This window comes from Condylura cristata, unplaced genomic scaffold, assembly GCF_000260355.1.
Source record: "Condylura cristata isolate star-nosed mole 26May11 unplaced genomic scaffold, ConCri1.0 scaffold00017, whole genome shotgun sequence".
Taxonomy (NCBI): Eukaryota; Metazoa; Chordata; class Mammalia; order Eulipotyphla; family Talpidae; genus Condylura; species Condylura cristata.
In genome coordinates this window covers 31,923,527-31,946,600 of record NW_004567118.1, presented here as the reverse complement: position 1 = coordinate 31,946,600, position 23,074 = coordinate 31,923,527, and the positions used below count along the sequence as shown (strand labels likewise).

Sequence of the window (23,074 nt, the reverse complement as noted above, 5' to 3'; positions counted from 1 at the left end):
TGTGCCTGTGTTGGGGAGGGGAGCATGGTGGGGGGGGGGGACCTCTGTCCTTTCAGATCTGCAGGGAATGTTAAACTAGGTCACAGGAACAAGTCTGCGGGCTCAGGCCTCCTGCTTGCGCCCCCCCCCCCTTCCTGTCCATCCTACACTCTGATGTTCCTTGGGAAAGTACAGCAAAGATCCTAGAACTCGGGCCCTCCCTGGTGGTGCAGCGGGTTAAAGCACCGCACTGAGAAGAAGCTTAAGCCACTTCCGCATGAGTTCGATTCCTACCTGCCCCGGAGGTGACCACTGCTCCCCTCAGCAGTGTACTTCATGGATCTGCCTGTTCTGCTCCCCACTCTGTCTCTGGTGAATCCTCTCACCCTCCGCATTTCTGGCTTGTACCCCAATTCTGTATGAATAAATAAATCCTTAAAAAAAAAAAGATCCTAGAACTCACAAGAAAGAAATCTGAAGTCATCCCAGTTAAGCCCTTCATTTGACAGACAGGGAAACTGAGGTTCAGACAGGTGAAAGGACTTGTTCAGAGCTGGTGTATGATACAGAATGAATCTCCAATGCCTCAGTCCCAGTTCCACCCCACCTGACTCTCTCTCCCCTCCTTGAGTGGAAGTGCTTCCTGCTCACAGGCTGAGGGAACCCTGACCCAAGACAAGGGGAGATTCATCACAGGAGTACACACGACGACCGCAGAGGGGCTGGGTGAGCCTGTCTCCTCTCCTGCCGATGCGATGGCTTCCTGTCCTCGCTCACGCACTGATCTAGGCTGACAGTGGAACCAAGTCTCAGCTACTGAAGAAGCTGTCACCCGAAGAGGGCCTCGAGAACTGGGGGATGACTTTGGTAGGTTAAATACCACCCATGCTCTAGAGTGGTATTTATAGCATAGCAAAATCCCACTTTAATGCCTTACAACAATTTGAAGTAGGCTTTTGAGTCAGTATTTCCTTAATTACTCCCAAGAACATCCAAGTTCTGTGAAATGTTCACAGTTTCACTTAAAAATAAAAAGCTAAAATGCACAAAATGATATAAAAATAAACATATTATTAAAAATAAAATAAAAAGCTACAGTATTTTTCTTTTCTGAGATTTATTTTATAAACACATAAGAAAAGTTGTAGATTACTTGATCAGATTATGCAGTGACAATCTTCTTTGAAGCAAGTATGCTATTCTCACGATTACCAAAAACATTGACTTTTTAATTCTAAAAAGAAAGAATGGCTTAACTGCCTCACAGACAGTTCTAATTTGTGATAGAAGGTTTAAAAGCAATTGCTAATACATCAAGCTTATTTGTGCAGCGATTAATCTGTACGCCATGATTTGCTGCTAGCTGCCATCTAAATCGCCTCGTCAGCATTTCACCACAAGGTTAGAATGCCGCTGCTGGCAGAGAGGTGCTGCAGGGAAAGTTTCTCTTCGTCTCCTTGGGCTGCCCTCACTTTCCTCACCAACAGGACAAGAGTCCTCTCATCTACCCCTGGCTTTCTTTCCTCTTCTCCCAGGGCAGGTGAATGCTTTCTAAAACTATATATTGGATTACCTACATGATACTCCTTTACAGAGATGGGTAAGCCTTAGCTCAAGCAAATAAATCATCACAATTTTAATTTTACGGAGGTCAGTTGAGATTGCTTTCATTTATAAGCAGCTTGCACACTTCTAGATGATCTTCCTCTTTTTGAATCTGATGGTCTCAGCTAGTTAGACTAGCCTGCAGAAAGGTGTCAGAGCTGGGCTGGGTCACCACCATGCATTCCTTTTCTGTCACTTTTTATGCACTGCTTACTCTGGACTAGCCTGGTGGGAGAATACAGCGGTAACAACATGAAAATACCTGCTCACTAGGAGCTCACAGGCTAGAAGGAAAAAAAATGAAAATAAAGTATTGGGAGTACAAAGTGGAACAATAAGGACTGGCCTAATAAGGCCTTGGAAAGGAGCTGTTCCTGAGGCCGGGCGGGGGGGTTCTACACGCATCACACATTCACGGAGCAGCTGCCTGGTGTCAGGCGCGGCCCTAGGCCTGGGGCAGCCCCGTGAACAAACAGACGTGCTCCCTGCTCCCGGAGCTTACAGTCTGGCAAGGAGACAGAGGAGTAACAGGGAATTATACCCAGGGTACAGGTCTGCTGGCATGGGGTTACAGATAGACAGCTGGCATTAGACACACATCTTACTGAGGCAAGCATGACGGCATTTGCCTGAAAAAAAAAAAGTATTTTTTAATTTAAAAAGATAAGGAAAAAGGAAAAGCCACTCTGCCTGCTCTTCCACTCACTGAGCAGATGGGCAGATGACCCTGTGGTAAGCTTGTCGCTGCTGCTCCTGTGGCCTCAGCTCCCAAGGGTCTCTTCAAAGTGAGCTGCTTACTTGAGTGCTATTCCAACACTTAAAAAATAAGTGTTGTTCATACACCATGACCCTAAAGGGAAGCTGACCATTCGCCTGGTACTCACCCAAAAAAGCCACACTCAAAGCCACAGGGTAGGAAACACTCAGGCCGCACTGCAGCATGCTGCTCTTCCACACTGCACCTTCCCGGGCTTTGCTGGAGGAATTCCGACTACACTCCAATTTTCCCTTACTCTGCAGGGAGCTGACACTACTGCGAGGTAGTACCCTGAAACACAGCCAGGTCAACCTGGTTCTGAAGTCAGGGGTAACATCACGGAGAGGTCTGAGACTTGAGGATGACGTGAAAAGGAGAGGCCGAGGAGGGCTGGGGAAGTGTGTCAGAAGGGGAAGAGCACTGAGCAGTCTGGAAAGGTGGTGAGGTCCAGACAGATCCAGAGAACCAGTGGGCAGACAGCAAGGGAGGAAGGGACAGCAAGCCAGAGATACTACCAGAGACTAGAGATACTACCAGAGATACTACCTGGTCAGCCTGTCAGTGATCAGAGTTCAGAATTTATGCCAAAGACACTAGTGAAGTTTGAGAAGGGTTTTAAGCACGGGAATAAGTAAAATTCATCCCAAAGCACATGAAAAAATGCCCAACATCATTAGTCATCAGAGAAATGCAAATCAAAACCACAATAAGATACCAATTCACACTGAAAATTAGCCAATGCTGATGAGGATGTGGAAAAACTGGAACCCTAATATATTGCTGGGGAGACTGGAAAATGATGCCATCGCTTGGAAACATAGTTTGGCAGAACTTTAAGAGGTCACGACAGAGTTACCTATGGCCAAGCACTGCCACGTCTCGGTAAACAGCCCAAGAGCAACAAAACTCATGTCCACACCCAAGCTGTCTAAGGATGTTCAGGATAGTGTGTGTGTGTTTGTTTTTGATAGCCAGAAAATGAAAATAACCCAAATTGTCCACTAACAGGCAAACGGATAAACTGTGTTATGCCATCCAAAGGAATTATTATTCACGTGATTCAAAAAGAAATGAATTATTGACACACGCCACAACATGGATAGACCTCAAAGATGCTTAATAGAGAAGCCAGTCACAGACGGCCAGAGTGGATGATGCCGTTTATATGAAATGTTCAGAGACAGAAAGTAGTTAGTGGCTGCCTGAGCAGGAGGGAGAGCAGGGGCGTGGGGCGCGCCTCCTCACGGTCCGGATTCTTCTTGGTGATGGAAATGCTCTAAAATTGACTGTGGCGACGTGTACAACTCTGTGAGTAGACTAGAATCCAGTGAGAGGTACACTTTGAAAGGGGGACCTATACACTACATAAACTCATCTCAATAAGCAACAAAAGTTTATCTCGGCTGCCACATCAGAATGGAGGAAAGCAGAGGGAAGAGGCCAGTGGGGAGGTTACCACAGGGGTGGGGAAGGAGACAGTAGTTGAACTTAGGGGAGGTTTTTCTGGGCTTAGGCTACAGAAGGCTACGGGGGCTTCACAAGTTCTCCTGGGTGGTTGCTACCTCTTCCAAGAGAGCGTGGGAAACAGAAATGAGGTATCTGTAATTATTATCAAGCAGCAAAAACGTACTTTAAAATTTCAGGTTCCTGCCCACAGGAAAACTATGTAGCCCCGCTGCCCACATGCTGAGGAGGGCCCAGGACCAGATCATACTAGGCTATCTGCCGGGGGACTAGCCTGCCCCCCCACCCTCCAACGCCAGCATCAGGCCCGTGGCCTCCAGGGTACACCTAAGCAACTGCACGATCTGGACGCTTGAGGGTAGGCTGGAGAGTGAGACAGGAAAAGCTGAAAACTTTGGGAAATAACTATAAATCTTTAAAGACACTCTTCTGGGTTCTGTGTGTTTTTGAGAGTTGTGGAAAGGTCACGGAAGTGTTTTCCTTGGTTATATTAAAGACCCAGTTTTAATTCCATACCACCATCCTTCCAGAAAGTCTTCTTGACCTCTAGCCAGAGACTGCTGAGAGCAAAAAGGCCACAGGGCAGATGTGCATGACCTGGTGGGAAAGGGCCACACTAGAGAAGCCTAAGAAGGGGCATTTTCTGAGCACAGCAGAGACCACGCACCCTGGTCACAAAGACGCACTAGCACGTCAGACGGGGCTGGGGGGTGGGGGGTGCCCTGAGCTGTGTCCTTGATGCTTCCCCCCACCTGCAACAGCAACTAGTGCCAGCAGCCCGTGCAGTCCAGGCATGGGCAGAGCAGAGCACCACCGAGGCACCAACAGGAGCCAGAGACTCTGGTGCCAACCCAACCATTTGCTAAGTAACTAAACTGAGGCCCAGGCCGAGGAGCAGAGCAAGGGGCTGCATTCGGGGCTCTGACTCCCAGGCCTGTGCACTGCTCACTCTACCAACTCCCCAAGTCCAGACTCTCAGCGGTGTGTTTCACAGGGCAAGAGCAGCTGAGAAACCTGAGCCTTAGGTCTCAACTAGCGGAGCAAGCAGAATCAGCTCACGAGCTCTAGTCTTTCCAGAGGGGAAGGAGGAAAAGAAGGCTGACCCACAAAGTAGGAACAGTGCCCTGTCACTGCAGCTCACGAGTCCCACTTCACTAACAACAGCCCCACGTCCCGTCGCGCCACAGAGCGCGCAGCCACGACGCCATCTGCCCAGCCGCTGGCAAAGACGCCTGGAATCCAGGGCTGCCCTGGATGAGGACCGAAAACATCACAAACAAACAAGGGCTTACCATCTCTCGCTTGAAAGTTCTAGTGAATAGAAGTGAAACCCTAGTTTGAAGCCTGCAGAGAAATACAAACATTAACTACTTCAAAATAAAACTCAGATAAGAAGTCAAAGTAATCTACCACCTTTCTGGGATAGCATAATCTGACAGTTAGACATTAACTTGAACTAAAAGTTCTATATTATGCTATTCGCCAGTTCTGAAGAAGTATTCACATGCCACAACTTGGAGACAGAAAGATAGTATCAGTGTATCATTTCTAAAGTGATCCTTAATAAACAAGAGAACGCCATCTCCGATGGATGGATTTTTGTCCCCCTTCAGCGGCCAAGAAACAAGTTAAACTCTGTACAACAGACTATACAATTAGGGTCATTTAAAAATAATGAGACTCCTCTCTTTGCCTTCTTCTAAAGTATATAATATATATTTAACAGCACGTAAGAAGACACCACTTGAGCTTCCCTTGTAGCCAACAGGAAGTATTTTCACATATAAAAATTAAAAATTTAAACTTTTAAATCATTAATATTTTTTAACATAATACAGACTTAAAAATTGTTCAACATGAACCCATGACCCCACCCCTAGCACAAAAATCCACCCCAAATCCAGAAGTCACAGTTTTTTGTTCCTAAAAATCCCACAGCACTGAACTTGAGCCTCACTTCAAGCTGATGGCTAACAAGAGGCCCCTAACGGAGTCCCCAGGGAGGGTGGGCGCGACCACGCCGAGTCTCTCATCTACCTGGGCGACACTGGCGCACCTCTGAGGGCAGGTCCATGGGATTCGGCCCCACACTAGGGTCCTGGAAGGGTGAGCTGGCAGCTTCCCTCATCTTCCCCCTCGAAGGCTGTCCAATAAGCACCTGGGAATTGACTTTTCTTGGGAAAAGGGTGCTGGTAACAGCTGTCAGGGCCAAGGCAATAGTGAGAAGTTCAGTTCTCTGCTCTTTGGATGAACTGTGTAAAACATTTCTTTTAAAAGACACATTAAAAATATTAAGAAAAACCTCTACAAAATCTGGAGGGCTGCCTTTTCCTCAAAGGGTAAAGCTTGGGGGGTGAAGGGAAAAGAATTGAGGGCCCAGAACTCTAACTGCAGCAGAAGATCGACAGATGCCCTTCAAACGCTTCACATTCCTAAGAAGTCTCGCTGAAGCAGCAAGAGCTGAGGGTGACTGTATGCTAAGAGTGGGAGAGGCGCCGACTCCAGCCGGGAGGTTCCTACCAGCGCCCCTCCCAGAGCAAGAATGTCAGGTTTCCGGGCAGCTGCTCAGGGCCATCAAGACTCAGCCTCCGAGCCAGAGCTGCTTTCCCGACTAACTTCAATCTGGAGAGATGGTAAGTTATCTAACCGGCTCTTCTTTTGTCGAGACTGTTCTTTCTCCTTGATCAGAGCACCCCATGCCCTTTGCAGCTCAGAGTCATCTTCCTCAGTGCCAGGCGCTCTGTGCTCCATTTTCTTCATGTTCTTCTCTTTGGTCTTGGGTGCGGATCCTAAGCGAGTCCATAAACTCCCTGTTTGGAGCGAGAAGGCATTCAGTTGGACAGTGACTAGAGGGACGGGCTGCTGAGGGACGGGCGCTGCCAGCACCAATTCAGCAGAAAACACCGGGGGGCCCAGGCACTTGCATCTACTTGCAGCCGTGGACAGGTGATCACACTTCCCTGGATTCTGCCCTCTTTGTGCAGACTGAGGGGTCTGGACCCAGGGACACATCAGAATCACCTGGGTGGCTATTGATGCTCCACCTGCCCCTCGGTGACTTGCCATCCTGTGGACAGCCTCACTCGGCCAGAGTGATGCCCAGATCATTCCCAGCTCGAACATTTTACAAGATGATAGGTCTGCTACTCTCTAAACTTTCATAGATAATGCCCACTATTCCTTAATTTTTTAATATACTTTATAAATATCTAACTATAGAGAAGTACACATTTCAAATTTCATAATATTTCACACTATAAGATAATTAAGTCCTATGTATGAAGACTGCAGGATATGTAAAAATGATGGCAATAAAATGTTATATGAAAAAATAAGAAATGTCTATGGAAAAGCACCAGAATAACACGCAAGGAACTAAGAAGTCTTTGTGCTAAGCAGAAAGAACCAGGGGTGGGTTTTTCCCCTAAATTTTCCATGCTGTTCCAAATTATTGTTATGACAATGGTTAAAATGGAGGAGGCAAGCATATTATTTTGGTTTGTGCTATTTCCTGCCTTCTATTGAGAAGAATGTCCCGGCCACACCTGCTGTCCTCTCCCCTATCTAATTCCCATCCTCAATGAGTTTTAAGTGTCACCAACCTGATTTCTTCTCCCGAGTATCAGAGTAGAGGCCTTTAATGTCCTGCCTGGGAACACCGAGCCTACTATGCACATCAGAAAAGGGTTCTCTCCGCACAACTGGATTACCACCAAAAGACTTTTCTGGAGAATGTGGCCTTTTCCCCAACCGCTGGCGTATATCTAAAGAGAAAAAGAAAAGCACTACTGTGACCAAGGATGATGTGTATTTCACTGTCCACACTGTCAGCATGAGACAGGCTAAGGACCTGGTACCAAATCTCCCCAGGGAAGACACGGTTCTCGACACAAACCAAGCCTGCGTCGATGAGGTTCTCCATTTCACAATATAATGAAATGGACGGAAAGCCAAGAATCAAGAGAAGATATCCAAAAAAAGTTGATTTTTTCCAATCCCCCCAGAAATCTGCCTCTCCTCTTGAGTTCCCACTAAAGATAGCAGCAACAACAAAATGTTATATGAAAAAATAAGAAATGTCTATGGAAAAGCACCAGAATAACACGCAAGCCAGGTGCCAGGGTCTTCCCCACCCACTTTCTGCCCTAGAGAACAGCACCTCTACCTGAGCTGTGCCCGCACACCTGGGCCCCTGGCTTTCTCCCTTTCCTCCCTGTCTTCCCAGTGCAGTCTTTCTTGGCACCACAGTCTGACTCCTTACTTAATTAACGCTCTAGCTCACCCTAACTTGCCTCCAAGTTACCTTTATGAAACAGAAGACAGCATATAAGCTATCTAGTTTAAAGTCTTAACCATTTATACAACAATCCAAACCAATCAGTTTGGATTTCCTATTAGTCTTACATATAAAGTATAATAAAAACATACAGAGTAAAAGAAATGGTTTGGGACAGAAATATTAAAAGTGAGTATCATAAAAGTCTGATTAAGTTTTACGTCCTAGAGTTCCAATGCCTACTCCGAAATTTGTAAGTGATGAATCAGAAAAACTACATCAGTCTACAGATTTTCCCCAACTCTCCATTCCTGTCCTGCTTTGCTTTCTAGAGCTTCGAATGAGCCCAGAGTGATAATACCTGATTTAGTACTGCTGCCCGCTGGTCTTGGACGTGTATGCTGACGCTTCTCATCTAACAGGTGTCGGACATCTGCAAACTTCTCAGGCGGTAATTTGTTACCAATTCGGTTTTTGATATTACTTGTGGATATAGTATCTGCCCTCATGGAGTTCCTTTACAAACAAACAAACGAAAAAAACAGGCACTGTCAACCAACTTCAACTACGAAAAGACACTCATGCAACAATCTCAGGGCTTTGGAGAAAACAATACAAGAAACCCAATCTAATATGGTCAGCATCTGCTCTCCAATGTCATACACAGAAAGCCATTTGCCTGTAACAGTCACGGTCGGCCTGCTTGCTGTGAATTGGCTGCTGGCGTGAGCACAGTCCCACACGTGGTATCTGTAAGCTATCGCAGAGCACGTAGCTTCGCGTCCCTGTCTCTTGAGACACTGAGGGTCCTTCACAGGGCTCGAGGCTTGCTGCTCTCCCAGGCCGTGATCTGACTATAGTCAAGACACCAGAGTCTACACTCGTCTCCTGTAGGGGCACAATGCTCTGACAGAGTGATCGACTCCCGTGCTAGGAACCAGCATTATTCGGGTAGCCTTTGCCATCAGTAGTTTTCCAAAAACTTAATAAATATGTGAACAAAACCAGAGAAACAAGCCGGTCTGACTTTTGTTCCTCATATAGCACCAAGCACATTTAGGGAGAACACCAGTGACTCCGCCCTGTGCGCTGTGCACATGCTACTTGCTCTCAGAAATCTATTCATCCCTACTGGTAGTGAGAGAATGGCGTACTGAAATAATGTTCTTTTTTCTCATAAAATTTGAAAAAATTAGAAAGAATGGTAATATCAAAGGTAGATGAGGCAATAGGCAGTAGTGAGTAAAACCTTCATGGAAGCAAATGTAGCCAAACCACATATTAAAACATGTATATATTGCTTGGTACAAAGAAGAATTTCAAATTTCCATACAGTTCAAATTATTATAGGAGGAATTTATCTACAACAACAGTAAGCAACAGTGAGAAAATAAAAACCTAAACGTCCACCAAATAATGGACTATTTAGGCCCTCCCTGGTGGCGCAGCAGGTTAAAGCACAGCACTGAGAAGCTAAAGCTACTTCAGCATGAGTTTGAACCCCGCCTACCCCGGAAGTGACCACATGGCGTGGCAGACCTCTCCTGACCCGCCCTCTGCTCCCCTCAGCAGTGTACTTCGTCGATCTGCCTGTTCTGCTCCCCACTCCCGGTGAAGCCTCTCACCGCCCCTGAGCCTCTGGCCTGCACCCCAGTTCTGTATGCACAAATAAATAAAATAATAATAATAATAATGGGCTATTTAAATAAATGAAAGTTTCAACAGACATTAATTACTGTAGTTGGAAAATGACAGTAATGTGTGTCAGCATAATAAACAGAAAAAGCATAATGCAAAATAACAAACAGCATCTCTTCATTTCTATACCTATATGCTTCTACGTGTTATGTATATGCATAGTTGGAAGGTTCTTCACTTCTGATGTTATCTGTCATTTTTCTAACAAAGACTGACTTTTGTATATTGGAAGGAAAAAAATGGACACACTTATTCAAATTTTATAAAGGGCTAAATTTAGGACAAGTGATTATAAAATTAAGAGGAAGCTGTAATGAGTGTAAAATTAAATTAAAACCTAACATTACAAAAAGAAAATAGATTTACCTAATATTTTTCAACTGAGATTCCACTTCATCAGCATACATAGTCATTTTCATGCTTTTCTTTGGTGAAGGAGTGGAAATCATTTTCAGTTCTAGATCATAGTCCATTTCATCGGAGTCTGAGCTGCTGGCACTGGACCGCCGAGAAGCACTCCGCTCCCGGGTCTGCTTGAGTGCTGGGAGCTCCTCGTGGTACTCTACCACGACCCTGTCATCTGCATCCATGTCCTGGTCCTCCTCCTCTTCTTCCTCTTCCTCCTCTTCAATGGGTTCTTCTGGAACATTCACTAGTCCTAAGGAATTTAATTAAAAAAAAATTTAGGAAGAGCACTGAAATTAACAAATACGAGTTCCTATTCTAAGTCAGTGACCTTCTTAGAAGATGGGGTTCCCATGGCCGAGATCCAATTGGAGTACTATCTATAGTAGTGCTAAATGGTTGCCACTCTGAGACCAACAACAGGAAATGGCTAGGTAAAGTAGGCTCTGACAGGCATATGAAACATTTTAAAGTTACCTAAAATACAGTTGATCATCATTACTCACAAACTCTGTATTTACAAATCTGCCAAATGCATCTGCAAGGCCAAAACCAACACCTGCAGCACTTTCAGGGTCATTTGTGGATATGCACAGAGGGGTGAAACGTCCGAGTCAACAGACATGCATGTTCTCAGCTGGTCCAACAAAGCAACACTCTGCCTTCTTATTTGCTCTCTCCTATTATCCACAAGTGTCAGTCTACTGAGGACCATGTTTTCCACATTCCTAGGAATTTTGGGGGGGGGTGATTTCACTGTTTAAAATGGCCCCCAAGAGAAATGCCAAAGCTGTTCAGGTTCCTAAGGACAAGGAGGTTGTAAAATGCACCATGCAGAGAATACCTGTTAGACAAGCCTTGTTCAGGCATGAGTGACGGTGCTGCGGGCCCTTAGTCCAAGGCGAATGAATCAAGAGTATGTGTTAAAGGAGTCTTTCATCAGAAACCCACATCAGACACGCTTATGTACTGATCAGTTAAAGAAACGGCACCACCAGGACTCTAAATGGTTTAGCAATGTTACTTCAAGACTCACACAGATTTTATAGAAAGTACCTACCGCAAACAATGAAACTCGACTGTTACATTTAAGTTCATGAAAAAAAATGTTTAAGCTAAGTGGGAGAAGCAGAACAGAAGGTATCTATGTGTCTTCAACAGTACAATATTTGTTATAAAGACAAGAAAAGTAAAATGACATCAGTTACATTGGAAAGCTAGAAATAGGAGTCACTTGCATTTTAATGTCTTTAATATGAATATGAAGAAAATACATTAAAGTAATTGAAACTGGAAAAGTGTAACTGAGTAACAGAGAAATACATGCTTTACTAAGATGCAGATTTCAAATAAATGACTTGAGATATATACACTGAATTAAATTGTACAGGCTTCACCTCTCCCTGTTACAATGATAAATGTACCCATGTTCACATGCTGACTTGGCTAGCTCTGCAGAGCGTGTAGGACTCCGCAGATTAGGTCCAAAATGAAAACAAATCTTTGTCAACATAATGAAAATGGTTCTTTAACATAATCATGAAAAGGAAAAGAGGGAGGAAGGGAACCAAACGAAGCCCAAGTTACGATATCCCACTTTTCTCAGGCATTCTTATGCAAGAGCCAGTAAGTGCGGAACAGAGGACACGGCAGTCTGTTTGCGTTGTTAGACAAAGGAAAAATTAAATCAGCTTCTCGGATAAGAGGATTTTTAAAAGGGTTTTTCAGCAGTTTTTGATATCAGTAGAAAAATTAGATTCCTACAAAAAGTTTAACTTTCCCTTTTTCACACTTGGTCTTTTCTGTCAGAATAGCTTTTATAAGATCATTTGACCTCTTTGTATGGGCAACTTAAAGTTAACTGTGACTTGACTTACTTTCCTATATGTTGGCAGAGGGTGAGGGCAAGGAAGAGAGGATGATAAAGTTTGGAACCTTAAAAGACTGTATTAAGAATAAAAATATGATTTCGGGAGCCAAACATGTGTCTACCCAAGAGCTGAGCAGGCAACTACCGGAATGTCGGTGTTTATAGGACGCCAAGCCAACATCATCCCCAATCAGGGCTCTCTTCTTGATCACATCCCGCTGAATGCGACGGGAATGATATCTTCGCTTCCTGCAACATTGTCAAAATAAGCACATAATAAAAAAACAATAGGAAGGCCCTTGAAATCCACTAATTAATTCCAACTACACACTGATACAACTTTAGATGCTGGAACAGACACATTCGAAATAAAACCAAGTTCAGCATTCTCACACACCGTTTACCACCATTAAGAACCTTGACTTGTTCCTTCTTGCTTTCCTTCGAGTTTATACATGGTGTTGACATTCCACTGCAGAATATCAACTTCATGATTAAGAAAAGCTTAGGCACTATATAAGCTGTGAAATTTTAAGGTTCTGAACTCACCAAGAGTTACTAAGAATTCCTTTCATGCCTCCATAATTTGGATTCCCATATTTCATGTAATACTGACTTCTTCTGGCGGCACCAAGTTCCTTCTTGTCATCTAAAAAGTAATTATAAGAGTTAACAAGATTTCCTGTGGATGTGAAGACAATGTTGAATAGTTTAACAATAAATAAATAAAGGGATATTTTCCAGAGTTGGATCAGCATAATCTGCCAACAAAAATGAAAGACAGTGTCAAGGGGTGGAGCAAAGGGCAGAACTGAATGCGCCCAAACTGCTCGCTGCTCTTAAGAAGCTGGCTGACTTCACAGAGTAAATACTGCAGCAAGCAGACGAGCAACAGCATAAGATGCAAAGCTTTATGAGGCATGAAAGCTTCAATCACTAAAGGTGGACAAGAGTCAAAGGATTTCTAGGAGAGGTGGCATTTTCACTATCCCCTCAGAGATGATATTCATTTCTGAAGGACCATCTTCTAGTAACACAGAAGCAGTTAAAGAAACAGACTGGCATGATTTTATACATTTGGTAAACCATTTTTTTCAATTTACCATATGCTCCTTAACATGGCTTAAAGAAAACAGCTATAGTACCAAATATCTAGAATGCACTGAAATGGCCACTCTCAAACGAGTAAATGAAAAACTATTCCATTTGTCAAGTTAAAATGCCCAAATAATGTGAAGAAAGGTGGCGAGTGATCACACATATCTGCATAATCTAAAGGCCTTTCACAGTTTCTTGGGCACTAGCTGACGACAATGGACAACACCACTGTGAATATATCCAGTGCCACAGGGGAACTGAGCGGCACAAGCAGATGTAAGATCATGCCACTTGCTCCTTGGAGAAATGGCTGGCTGATATAGATCTGAGGCAGGGAAAGTACAAGTTGAATCTGGAAAAGCGAGATGTTCTGTTGTGTCACAAAGTAGAAAAATGCTCAAAGAATCAAGAAGTATATAAAAACACGGCTTGAAGGGACTCTAGTAACTAAATCCAAGACAACTTGTGTATTAAACAATGACAGTAAAGGAACAGAGTGTAATGAGTAAAATAAGCCTCCATGAGTCTGGTACATAAGTAGGTTAAAAAAAAAAGAATAAGAAAAAGTTCTTCCCCACAACACAAGGGACTATGGTGATAGTGCATGGGTGAACTGTTGGTGGGAATTTCATGGGGACAATACCAGGGAGGAGAAAGCATACATTGTACAAAAATGAAGAATGATGTAAAAACTATATTAAATAAAAAGCTCTTCCCACAGCAGAATGCCAACTAGTGAAGAAATGGAATTTTAAAAAATCATCAATGGATGCTTACGCTATTGTTTAAAGTCTGGTCATCTATAGGCTATTTACATAATCTCAAAGTATCTTCCCACAGTTATTTTATAACAGAAAAATAGTTACTTCACAATGGAGAAACCTGGTAATCATCACCCTAACCAAGTGATAAAAGTAAATATCTCTGGGAATGGAATAAATAAATATCACATGATTCTTGATTTAATGCAATGAAAATGACGAATATTATTCTACAGTGATTTTGTCTAAGATGCATAACCCAAATTTGATCAGGAGGAGACAAACACTATAAAATAGTGAGCCTATAATCTTTAAAAATATCTCAGTCAAGGGTCCTCCCTGGTGGCGCAGCGGGTTAAAGCACTGTACTAAGAAGCTAAAGCCACTTCCGCATGAGTTCGATTCCCGCCTGCCCCGGAGGCGACCACATGGCGAGGCAGACCTCTCCTGACCCGCCCGCTGCTCCCCTCAGCAGTGTACTTCATCGACCTGCCTGTTCTGCTCCCCGCTCTGTCTCTGGTGAATCCTCTCACCCCCTGCACCTCTAGCTTGTACCCCAGTTCTGTATGAATAAATAAATAAATCTTTAAAAAAAAAATCTCAGTCAAGAAAAACAAAACAGAGGAGTTGTTTCAGATTCAGGTTTGTAGCAGACAAGGCATTCTTAAACACTCAGCCCAGGAACAGATCCTGGATTAGTGGGGGAGAGATATAAAGGATAGATATAAAGATATACTTGACATATATCATCATCATCACCATCATCAAGGTCTAACACTTAATCACTATATGCCTGGCAGTTTTTGTGTTTTTTTTTAAAGATTTATTTATTTATTCATACAGAATTGGGGTACAGGCCAGAGATGCGGAGGGTGAGAGGATTCACCAGGAACAGAGTGGGGAGCAGAACAGGCAGATAGAGGAAGTACACTGCTGAGGGGAGCAGCGGGCAGGTGAGGAGAGGTCTGCCTCGCCATGTGGATCTCCCCCAGGCCAGGCGGGGATCAAACTCATGCGGAAGTGGCTTAAGCTTCTTAGTGCTGTGCTTTAACCTGCTGCACCACCAGGGAGGGCCCATGCCTGGCAATTTTAATATAACCAAGGAAATTATTGGAAAAACTGACAAAATCTAAACATGGACTATGGATGAGGTAATAGTAATTAGATTAATGTATATTTCCTAATTTTTATAACTGCTGTGTGTAAGATAAAGTCTTTGTTTTTCAGAAATATATATTGAAGGGTAAAGATTCAGGGGAGAAGAGTTATCATTGTCAATTAATTTTTAACTGATTTGAATATTTATGACCATCAAAAGTCACTGTGCATAAAAAGCCTTACAAATCAGCGGCCTTTAATTTAATTCCTTAGAGAATAAAAGCTCATGACATTATCAGCAATGTCTAGGTAAGTGAAAAAATAAAAATTTTAAGTTTTCATAGTTCACACGATAAAGGGCTAGAAAGCACATGAATCAAACCAGCATTAACAGAAACAACTTTAGCCAAAAATAAAAAATATATACCAACAGTTAATATTCACTTTCAAAGTAAAAAATGCCAACTCAGGTAACAAGTCATCATTTCAAAGCACAGATTATAATGGCTTGAAGGGACTTTGAAATTACTTGATCTAACTCCCAACGTGTAAGAGCAGGCAGGATGTAATTCAATAATACGTCACTTTAACTAAAAATAAAAACTCAATGCCAAATGGACCTCTATCAAATTTACCTTTTGTAGCAAATCTCATGAATAACCTATTTCCTTTAGCAAGTTTGTTAGCAGGACGAAGATCGTTTCTTAGCAGCGATTCTTCTTCTACCTGAGACAATGTGTCCAACTAAGAAAAGAGAGCATTTCCAATATTAAAAATAGAGTTCTTTAAAATATTCATTTAGCAGCAAAGCTACCATTAATTCAAAAAAGCATTCTACCTTTAATAACACGCATCAGCATTACAGAGCTAGCTCCTCCGCTGACTGCTGAGTCAGAGGTCTTCCCTCACCACCTGTCTAAAAGAATAGTCTCCACATTCTCTATCTGCTTGCTCTTCTTGTTCTTCACAGCACTCATCACTTCCTGACACGGTATTACATACATGTCTGCGTATCTGTGTACTCTCTCTCTTCCCCACTAGAATGTAGGCTCCAAGAGGGCCAGGACTTTGTTTGGCTTGATGCTACAGCCCCAGCGCCTAGAATTTGGTATATAGTAGGCACTCAGTAAATAATTTTTAAATGAATACATTTAATACTTCCAACATCAGTACATAATCCATTAGGAGGTCATGATTTGCTTTTTCTTAATTTGGGGGGGCAGACTAGATAAAACTTCAAAGTAATTTCTCAGTTAAACCGTTTTCTTTAAGACAGAAGTGTGAGAACTAGTCTAAGATCTCAAGGTGAATCATTCATTACAGTCACAGAGGCCAAGAGCCCAGGGCACATTCAGGAAGTCTAGCTGTGAAAGCCAGAGGAAGAACACAACTTACCAAGTCTTTAATTCTTAAATGAAAAAAGAAAGTGAGCAGATTTGGTTTTGTTTTGTTTTTACAGTAAAACCATACATACCTTGCCCTATTACTAACCTCTAGATCACTTGTATTCTCATCTTCAACTTCTCCTTCTTCAGCTTCATCATCATCTGAACTGTCTTCCTGCTTGTCTAAAATGGAACATGTGGAACAAGATGAACCTTAACAAACCTCAATTTCAGATAATTTTAAAATCCTACACTTTCTCCTCCTATTCATTGACCATCCAAAGCATCCTAGCTTACTTCAGAAATAATTGGTGCCAATGTTATACAATGCTCTATACACAAACCAACTGTGCAAAGAAGACAGACGTTTAGCCAAAAAGTCCTTCTGTTTCCAGTTACCTTTTTTACTTTTCTCAGAAGACTTGTCCTCATTGGCATCCCTGCTTCTTATCTTATCCAGGGCTGGCAGAGAGCTCATATTGATAAGAGCTCGTGTGGCTGTCATTTCATCCAACCAAACCACATTACCTAAAATGTAAAATACAATATTACACTGGGCCCTCCATGGTGAGGCAACTGGTTAAAGTGCAGCATTATGAAGCTGTCCACAGCCACTGCAGCACAAGTTCCATCAACAGCCAGGTGGATGGCCCACATGGCGCAGCAGACCTCTCCTGACCCGTCCACTTTTCCCGTCCATTTCAATCAGCCTATTCTGTTCCCCACTCTGTCTCTGGTGAACCCTCTCACCCACCCCACCCCCACACCTCCAGCCTGTACCCCAGTTCTCATATGCATAAATAAATAAATCTTTTTTAAAAAAAAAAGTTACACTGTGCCAAAATAGCAAGTTTCTTAAGATCATAATACTCATTACTACAGTTTCACTGGCTATAGATTGGCATCAGGAAATGTACAAACCAACTAATGAAAGGAAGTACAAAAAGTGATGGTAGGGCCCGCCCTGGTGGCCCAACGGGTTAAAGCACAGCACTATGAAGCTGTTAGCAGCCCCTGCAGCACAAGTTCAATCCCTCCCCCCGGAGGTGAACCACATGGCGTGGCAGACCTCTCCTGCCTGCCTGCTGCTCCCCTCAGCAGTGTACTTCGGTCCATCTGTCTGTTCTGCTCCCTACTCTGTCTTTGGTGAATCCTCTCACCTCCACCCCATACCTCTGCTTGTACCCCAATTCTTGTATACATAAGTAAATAAATAATTTTTTTTAAGTGGTAGTAAAATTTTCTTCATGAAATTAGCCTAGAAATGCATTCCTAAAATAGGTTCCATAAAATAATGGTCAAGTATGCCAGGGTCCCCTATGTTAAAACTATCTTGCACACAGTGCTTTATAAGCCTTTGCAGTTTATGATAATAATAATGGTTTAGATTACTCTTTAGACTACTGCCCTCTACAGGAAAGCCTTCCACTGTTCCTCTTCATTCAATGTTAAAGATGCTCCCTATTGTAAAGTGTGGGTGATGATGGTATCCATCAACGGAGGCAAAACAATCACTTAGTAGTAGCAACTAATTTGCTTCTGTAAGGAAGAGAACAAAAAAAGGGCTTTGGGAAGTTTTGTTTATGTTTAAAATAGAATTTCCCAAACTTTTGCTACCCCTATAGCTCAGTTTGGGAAACGAAGTTCTAAAAGATTCTTACTTTTGTTACTAACATTTCACATAGTCTTGGGCAAACAATCTCTTTTTTCTGTTTCTCAGTTTATAGTGGACATTATGAGGTAGCTGAACAGGATAAATTCTAAGGGTTCCCCTGACTCTACTATCCCTTGCTACAGTTTTAATGACTTAAATTTACAGATCAGAAAACTGTAATCTTCAGGCCAGTCCCATACCACTACTGGTTTTTGTTTCTATTACACCAGCTTTATTTTTGTAAACAAAGTTCTATAGAAACCAGCCAGGCTCATTCCATTACATACTGTCTGTGAACGCTTTTAAGTTACAATTGCAAAGTTGAAGGGATGTGACAGACTTTATGGCCCACAAAGCTTAAAAAGTTCTACATAGCAAAAGAATTCCCAATCCCAATTTGGATGGTATAAATTAACCAAAACGAAAAAAGGTAAAATATCTTTTAGTAGTCATGTTTCTTCTTTCAATGAAAACACTACACAAGTATCTTCTAAAGAAAGCATTGCTGTTTGGTTGCCTGGTAGGTTGACAAGCGGTCACTAAGTAAAGCCAGGCGAGGAGTGAGTTAAGACAAGCCAGGAGAATGGTTACCAGAGGTCAGGCCAGACTTGAAACAAAAAAGCAAGTTAAAAATTACAGTTAGTTCTCAAGTTGGAGAGCTCCCGGTTTAGACCAGGCAGGTGAAGATACAAAAAACAGCCCAAGCAAGCAGAAATAACAGAGGGTTCTGGTCCAGTTCTAGGTCAGAGACAGTGCAACAGAGCCAGCTCTCCCTGTAGCTAGATAGCAAGTTACAAAGACAAAGTTTAAACCCTGAAAACACATCCCCAAGTCTACATGGTTAGGCTTATCCCTGTGTTGGGAAATCACTAGTGTTTCAGAGACCTCACTTATGGTCACTGACTCGGATGCTAACAGTGAACCCCTATAGTCCTGGTTACCACCTCTGCACTGACTCTGAATACTCTTGGGATCTGATCTGCAGACTATATAAGACTAGTTCTAGTTCCATCAATGGGCAATTTCTCACCAGGGCTAACAGTGGACAGTAGAGTCCAAATCATTATCATTCATCACCTGTGATGGCAAAAACACTTTTGAAATCATAAACAAAACCATATTCAACAGAAATGAGTATACTTACAAGAGGTATCGTCCAACCATTCAATGTGAGCTGGAGGATATTCTTTAAAATAGGAAAAGATATCCTGTGTACTCATCTCATCCACTCCACAAATATAGATTGTCTCTAGTCTCACTTTTGGGATTGCTAAAAAAAAAAAAAAAAAAAATGAACTTTCTCACCTGCTCACCTGCTTCTTACTGCACAACCCATCAGTAACCATTTGCAATAGTTCAGAAAATATGTCTTTAGAAGACAACATATTGAAAGAGATGACAATTACTTCAAAAGAAAATGAGACATGACAGCAAGGTAAACTATTTCAATTTTTATCACAGAACAACAGCATTAAACAAATTATTTCATTCAGAACAGGCATATTAGATTGAGAAAGATTAAGTAGTGTTGATAAATACATGGCACTTCTCCCCAAACTAACCTGTAACAATTTAATACCAAATTTAACAAGATTATTCATTAAACTTGACAAGCTGATTCTAAAGTTCACAACTATATGTCAAAGAGAAATGTGCAAGTCAAAACAAGTCAAAAAAAGAAGACGTGTTGCCCCTATATATAAACCAAAGTATAAAAGTAGAGTAAATCCTACACATCAATAAAAAAATGACAGCCCAAAACAAAAATGGGCAAAGGACAGGAGCAGGCAACCACGCGAAAGGCCAATAAACATGAAAAGGCAGTGGGCCCTGAGCAGGAGGCGCTTGCTCAAGCCAATTTTCACTAACCAGATTTCTTAAAATTTCTTAGTAACAACTGCTAGCACTGTGTAGGGTAAGAGCCACCCTCCCTGCTGATGGGAGTGTGAACTGGCACAGCCACTCTTAAAGGTAAATAGGGACTGCCTCTTACAAATGTCATTGAGCAGAAGCCCTGGAGGTTTAGGATTTAGTCCTCATTACCCTAAACACATAGCCCACACAAAGATGATTTTTTTTGTAACACTGTTTCCAGCAATCTCATAGCTATCAGAGTAATTAGTGATGATTTATTCCATTATAGTGTATTATGTAGTTAAAAACAATGAGATAATAAAATTATATGCCATGAAAGATTCTAAGACATATTGCTTTGTGAAAAAAGCAAGTTGCAAAAAATTACATCTAATAGTAAAAATAAAAGTAAAAACACAAACACCACCACACATTTTCTAAGGGTACATGTCTGTCTACACAAACACCAAGAAAAAGGCCTGGTATGAGTCATACCATGTTGTAACAGTTGATACCTCTGGGGAGGGAAGAAGCTGTAGTCAAAAAAAGAATCGCAGCCTTACCAGGAGTATGTTAATTTTTTGCTGAATACTTTATCTTATTTAATCTTTTAAATTATGAAATAATTTAAATAAAACAAGAAAAAAAATCATTTAAAAATACCTGTATACTTACCACCTAGTTTTATACTTCTTTTAAAATCTGAGGCAGGGCCCTCCCTGGTATTGCACAGTATTGTGAAGCTCTCTGCAGCCACTGTAGCACTAGTTTGATCCCCAGCCAGGGAGCTGACCCACATGGCACAGCAGACCTCTCCTGACCTGTCCGCTGCTCCCCTCAGTGGTTTATTTCATTTTAATCTGCCTGTTCTGCTCCCTACTGTGTCTCTGGTGAATCCTCTCACCCCCTGCACCTCTGGCCTGTACCCCAGTTCTTGTGTGCATAAATAAATAAATAAAAATCCGAGGCAAATAAAACATTACATATAAAACTAGGGCCTGTATAATCTCTCTACGTCCCTTCCATCCCCTCCCTTCTCAGAAGTAATTCTGTCAAGAATTCAATGTCCATTACTTTCAAATGCTTTTGTGCTATATATTACTTTTATTTATAACAAATACATTTTAAAATATAAGTGATGATGATGGCACACACGTGATGTGTTGATGGGAAGCCCACGGGGATTACAGCTGAGATGGAAAAATGCACAAAATGATGTAAAATAAACAATTATATTATTTTTTAAAAATACAAGTGAATATTTTTTCTTTATTTTTAGAACTGGAGTGTAGACCCAGAGGTGCTAAGGATGAGACGATTCACCTGAGACAGTCAGGAGCAGAGCGGGCTCTGTTCTGCTGAAGGGAGTAGTGGGTGAGACAGGAGAGATCTGCTGTGCCATGTGGATTAGCTCCATGTGGGTTAGCTCCCTGGCCAGGGTTTGAACTCATCCAGTGAAAGCTAGTGAAAGCTTGACAGCACTGAACTTTAACCCTGTGCCATCAGGGAGGCCCAATGGTTTACATCACTGCATATGCCTTAGGGGAATAGGCTCACATGGCCGCAGGGGTATGTCGCTATACCACCCCTACCATCCATCCGAGCACCCACAGTCCTTTACCATAAAACCATTGTGTCCCCTCCCCTCTTTGTCTCCATGTCCCCCACCTTCCCAAGTAGTCTCAGTTCTGCCAGGTAAAAATAATTTGAATAGTTGTTGTGGCAGGTTATACTGAAGAATAAAGTTTGGTTTAATGGGAGCCCATGTATGTATGACCACAGCAGATCAGGTAAGTTTCCTTCCTGCCAGCCAGATTCATGAAACAAAAGACATCATCTTATGAACCCCAGCACGCCATCAGAAGCGACCCACAGTGCAATAGCGAGCAGAGGTCCAAATGAGTTGGGACGCCACACATCAGAGAAGTCTGACATTCTGGATGGGAAGAGGAATGGTTTAGTCCAGGGGCCCACCTCAGTTCTCTGAGTTGTAGTTAAAAGAAACATGTTATATAAATTTAAAAGATGGTTCTAAAGAAGTTAACCGAGAACAGGGAGATCGCCTAGAGATGGTAGAGAGACTGAGGGTTAGGGTGAGGAGAAAACATCTTGCAGGAGACTTGTTGATCTAGGAAGAAGCATTTAATCATAAATGAGACAAACAGAAAAGAAATAACAAAAATATCAAAAACATGGTAGCATTTTTCCAACAAAACATTAAAAAATCTACAATAAGGAAACAGTCTGACAAAGGGAAAAATGTAAGGAAAGAAACTTCCGGCCTCGAGTGTTTATTTTAATGAAGATAAAATAGCAAACACGTCTAAAATTGAGCAAGGGACAACTTTGTTCAAAAGATAAGGTTAAAGAAATTAAAAAAGAGATGTAGAACCCGTATGACTGCAAAGATAAACTAGTCTCCACCAGCTAGGGTACAAGAAAGGTTCAATCTCAAAAGAGAACTACAGGGACAATGGCAAGACCCAGGAGGGATGGAAACTTGGTTAAAATCGTATGGCTGGCAGACTGCCAAAGGAGAAATACTTCCTCCCAGTGCTGACAATGTTACTGTTTAAAATAAAACAAAGCAACAAAGAAGGTCCCCAGAAACAGACCCAGCTAGGCAAAGGGCTAACTGCTGAGGCAGCAGGGCACATGCGGCGGGAATGTGGCCTAGGCAGACTTCACCAAGTGCTGACTGAAAGCTCAGCAGTGAGGGCATTATCCAGGGTAGCCTAACAGGCAATGGTAGTAGGTGGTGGCACATAAAATGTCTCTAAGAGAGCAGATTTCTGAAAATCCAGAGCAAAAATCCAATCCCAAACCGCCAATCCCAAAGCCCTCAGATTGGGCCCTCCCTGGAGGCGCAGCGGGTTAAAGCACAGCACTGCAAAGCTGGCCTCGGCCGCTTCAGTGCAAGCTTGATCCCTGCCCAGGAGGTGACCACATGGTGCGGAGGTGACCACATGGTGCAGCAGACCTCTCCTGACCCGCCTGTTGCTCCCCTCAGCAGTGTACTTCATCGATCTGCCTGTTCTGCTCCCCACTCTGTCTCTGGTGAAGCCTCTCACCACCCCTGCATCTCTGGCCTGTACCCCAGTTCTGTATAAATAAATAAATCTTAAAAAAAAAAAACAAAAAACCCCTCAGATTATGACCAAAACACCCAG

The 23,074-nt window shown here is 42.6% G+C and overlaps 1 protein-coding gene across 2 annotated transcripts in view; it reads right to left on the bottom strand.

The window, feature by feature from the left end:
• Positions 1-1,095: 1,095 nt before the first annotated feature.
• Positions 1,096-23,074, bottom strand: part of LOC101637453 (chromosome unknown open reading frame, human C17orf85) — a 31,916-nt gene continuing 9,937 nt past the window's right edge. The window contains exons 4-14 of one of the 2 annotated variants that reach the window (XM_012726168.1): positions 19,195-19,320; positions 16,796-16,924; positions 16,503-16,579; positions 15,647-15,755; positions 12,604-12,703; positions 12,200-12,303; positions 10,146-10,437; positions 8,443-8,597; positions 7,408-7,569; positions 6,453-6,615; positions 1,096-6,004 (exon numbers count right to left, since the gene is read on the bottom strand). In XM_012726168.1, coding sequence (XP_012581622.1) covers positions 5,896-6,004; positions 6,453-6,615; positions 7,408-7,569; positions 8,443-8,597; positions 10,146-10,437; positions 12,200-12,303; positions 12,604-12,703; positions 15,647-15,755; positions 16,503-16,579; positions 16,796-16,924; positions 19,195-19,320 — 1,526 coding nt within the window. In that variant the 3' untranslated portion in view covers positions 1,096-5,895. Of the gene's footprint in view, positions 6,616-7,407; positions 7,570-8,442; positions 8,598-10,145; positions 10,438-12,199; positions 12,304-12,603; positions 12,704-15,646; positions 15,756-16,502; positions 16,580-16,795; positions 16,925-19,194; positions 19,321-23,074 lie in introns of both variants that reach the window. The other variant, XM_004684760.2, reaches the window with a different exon arrangement.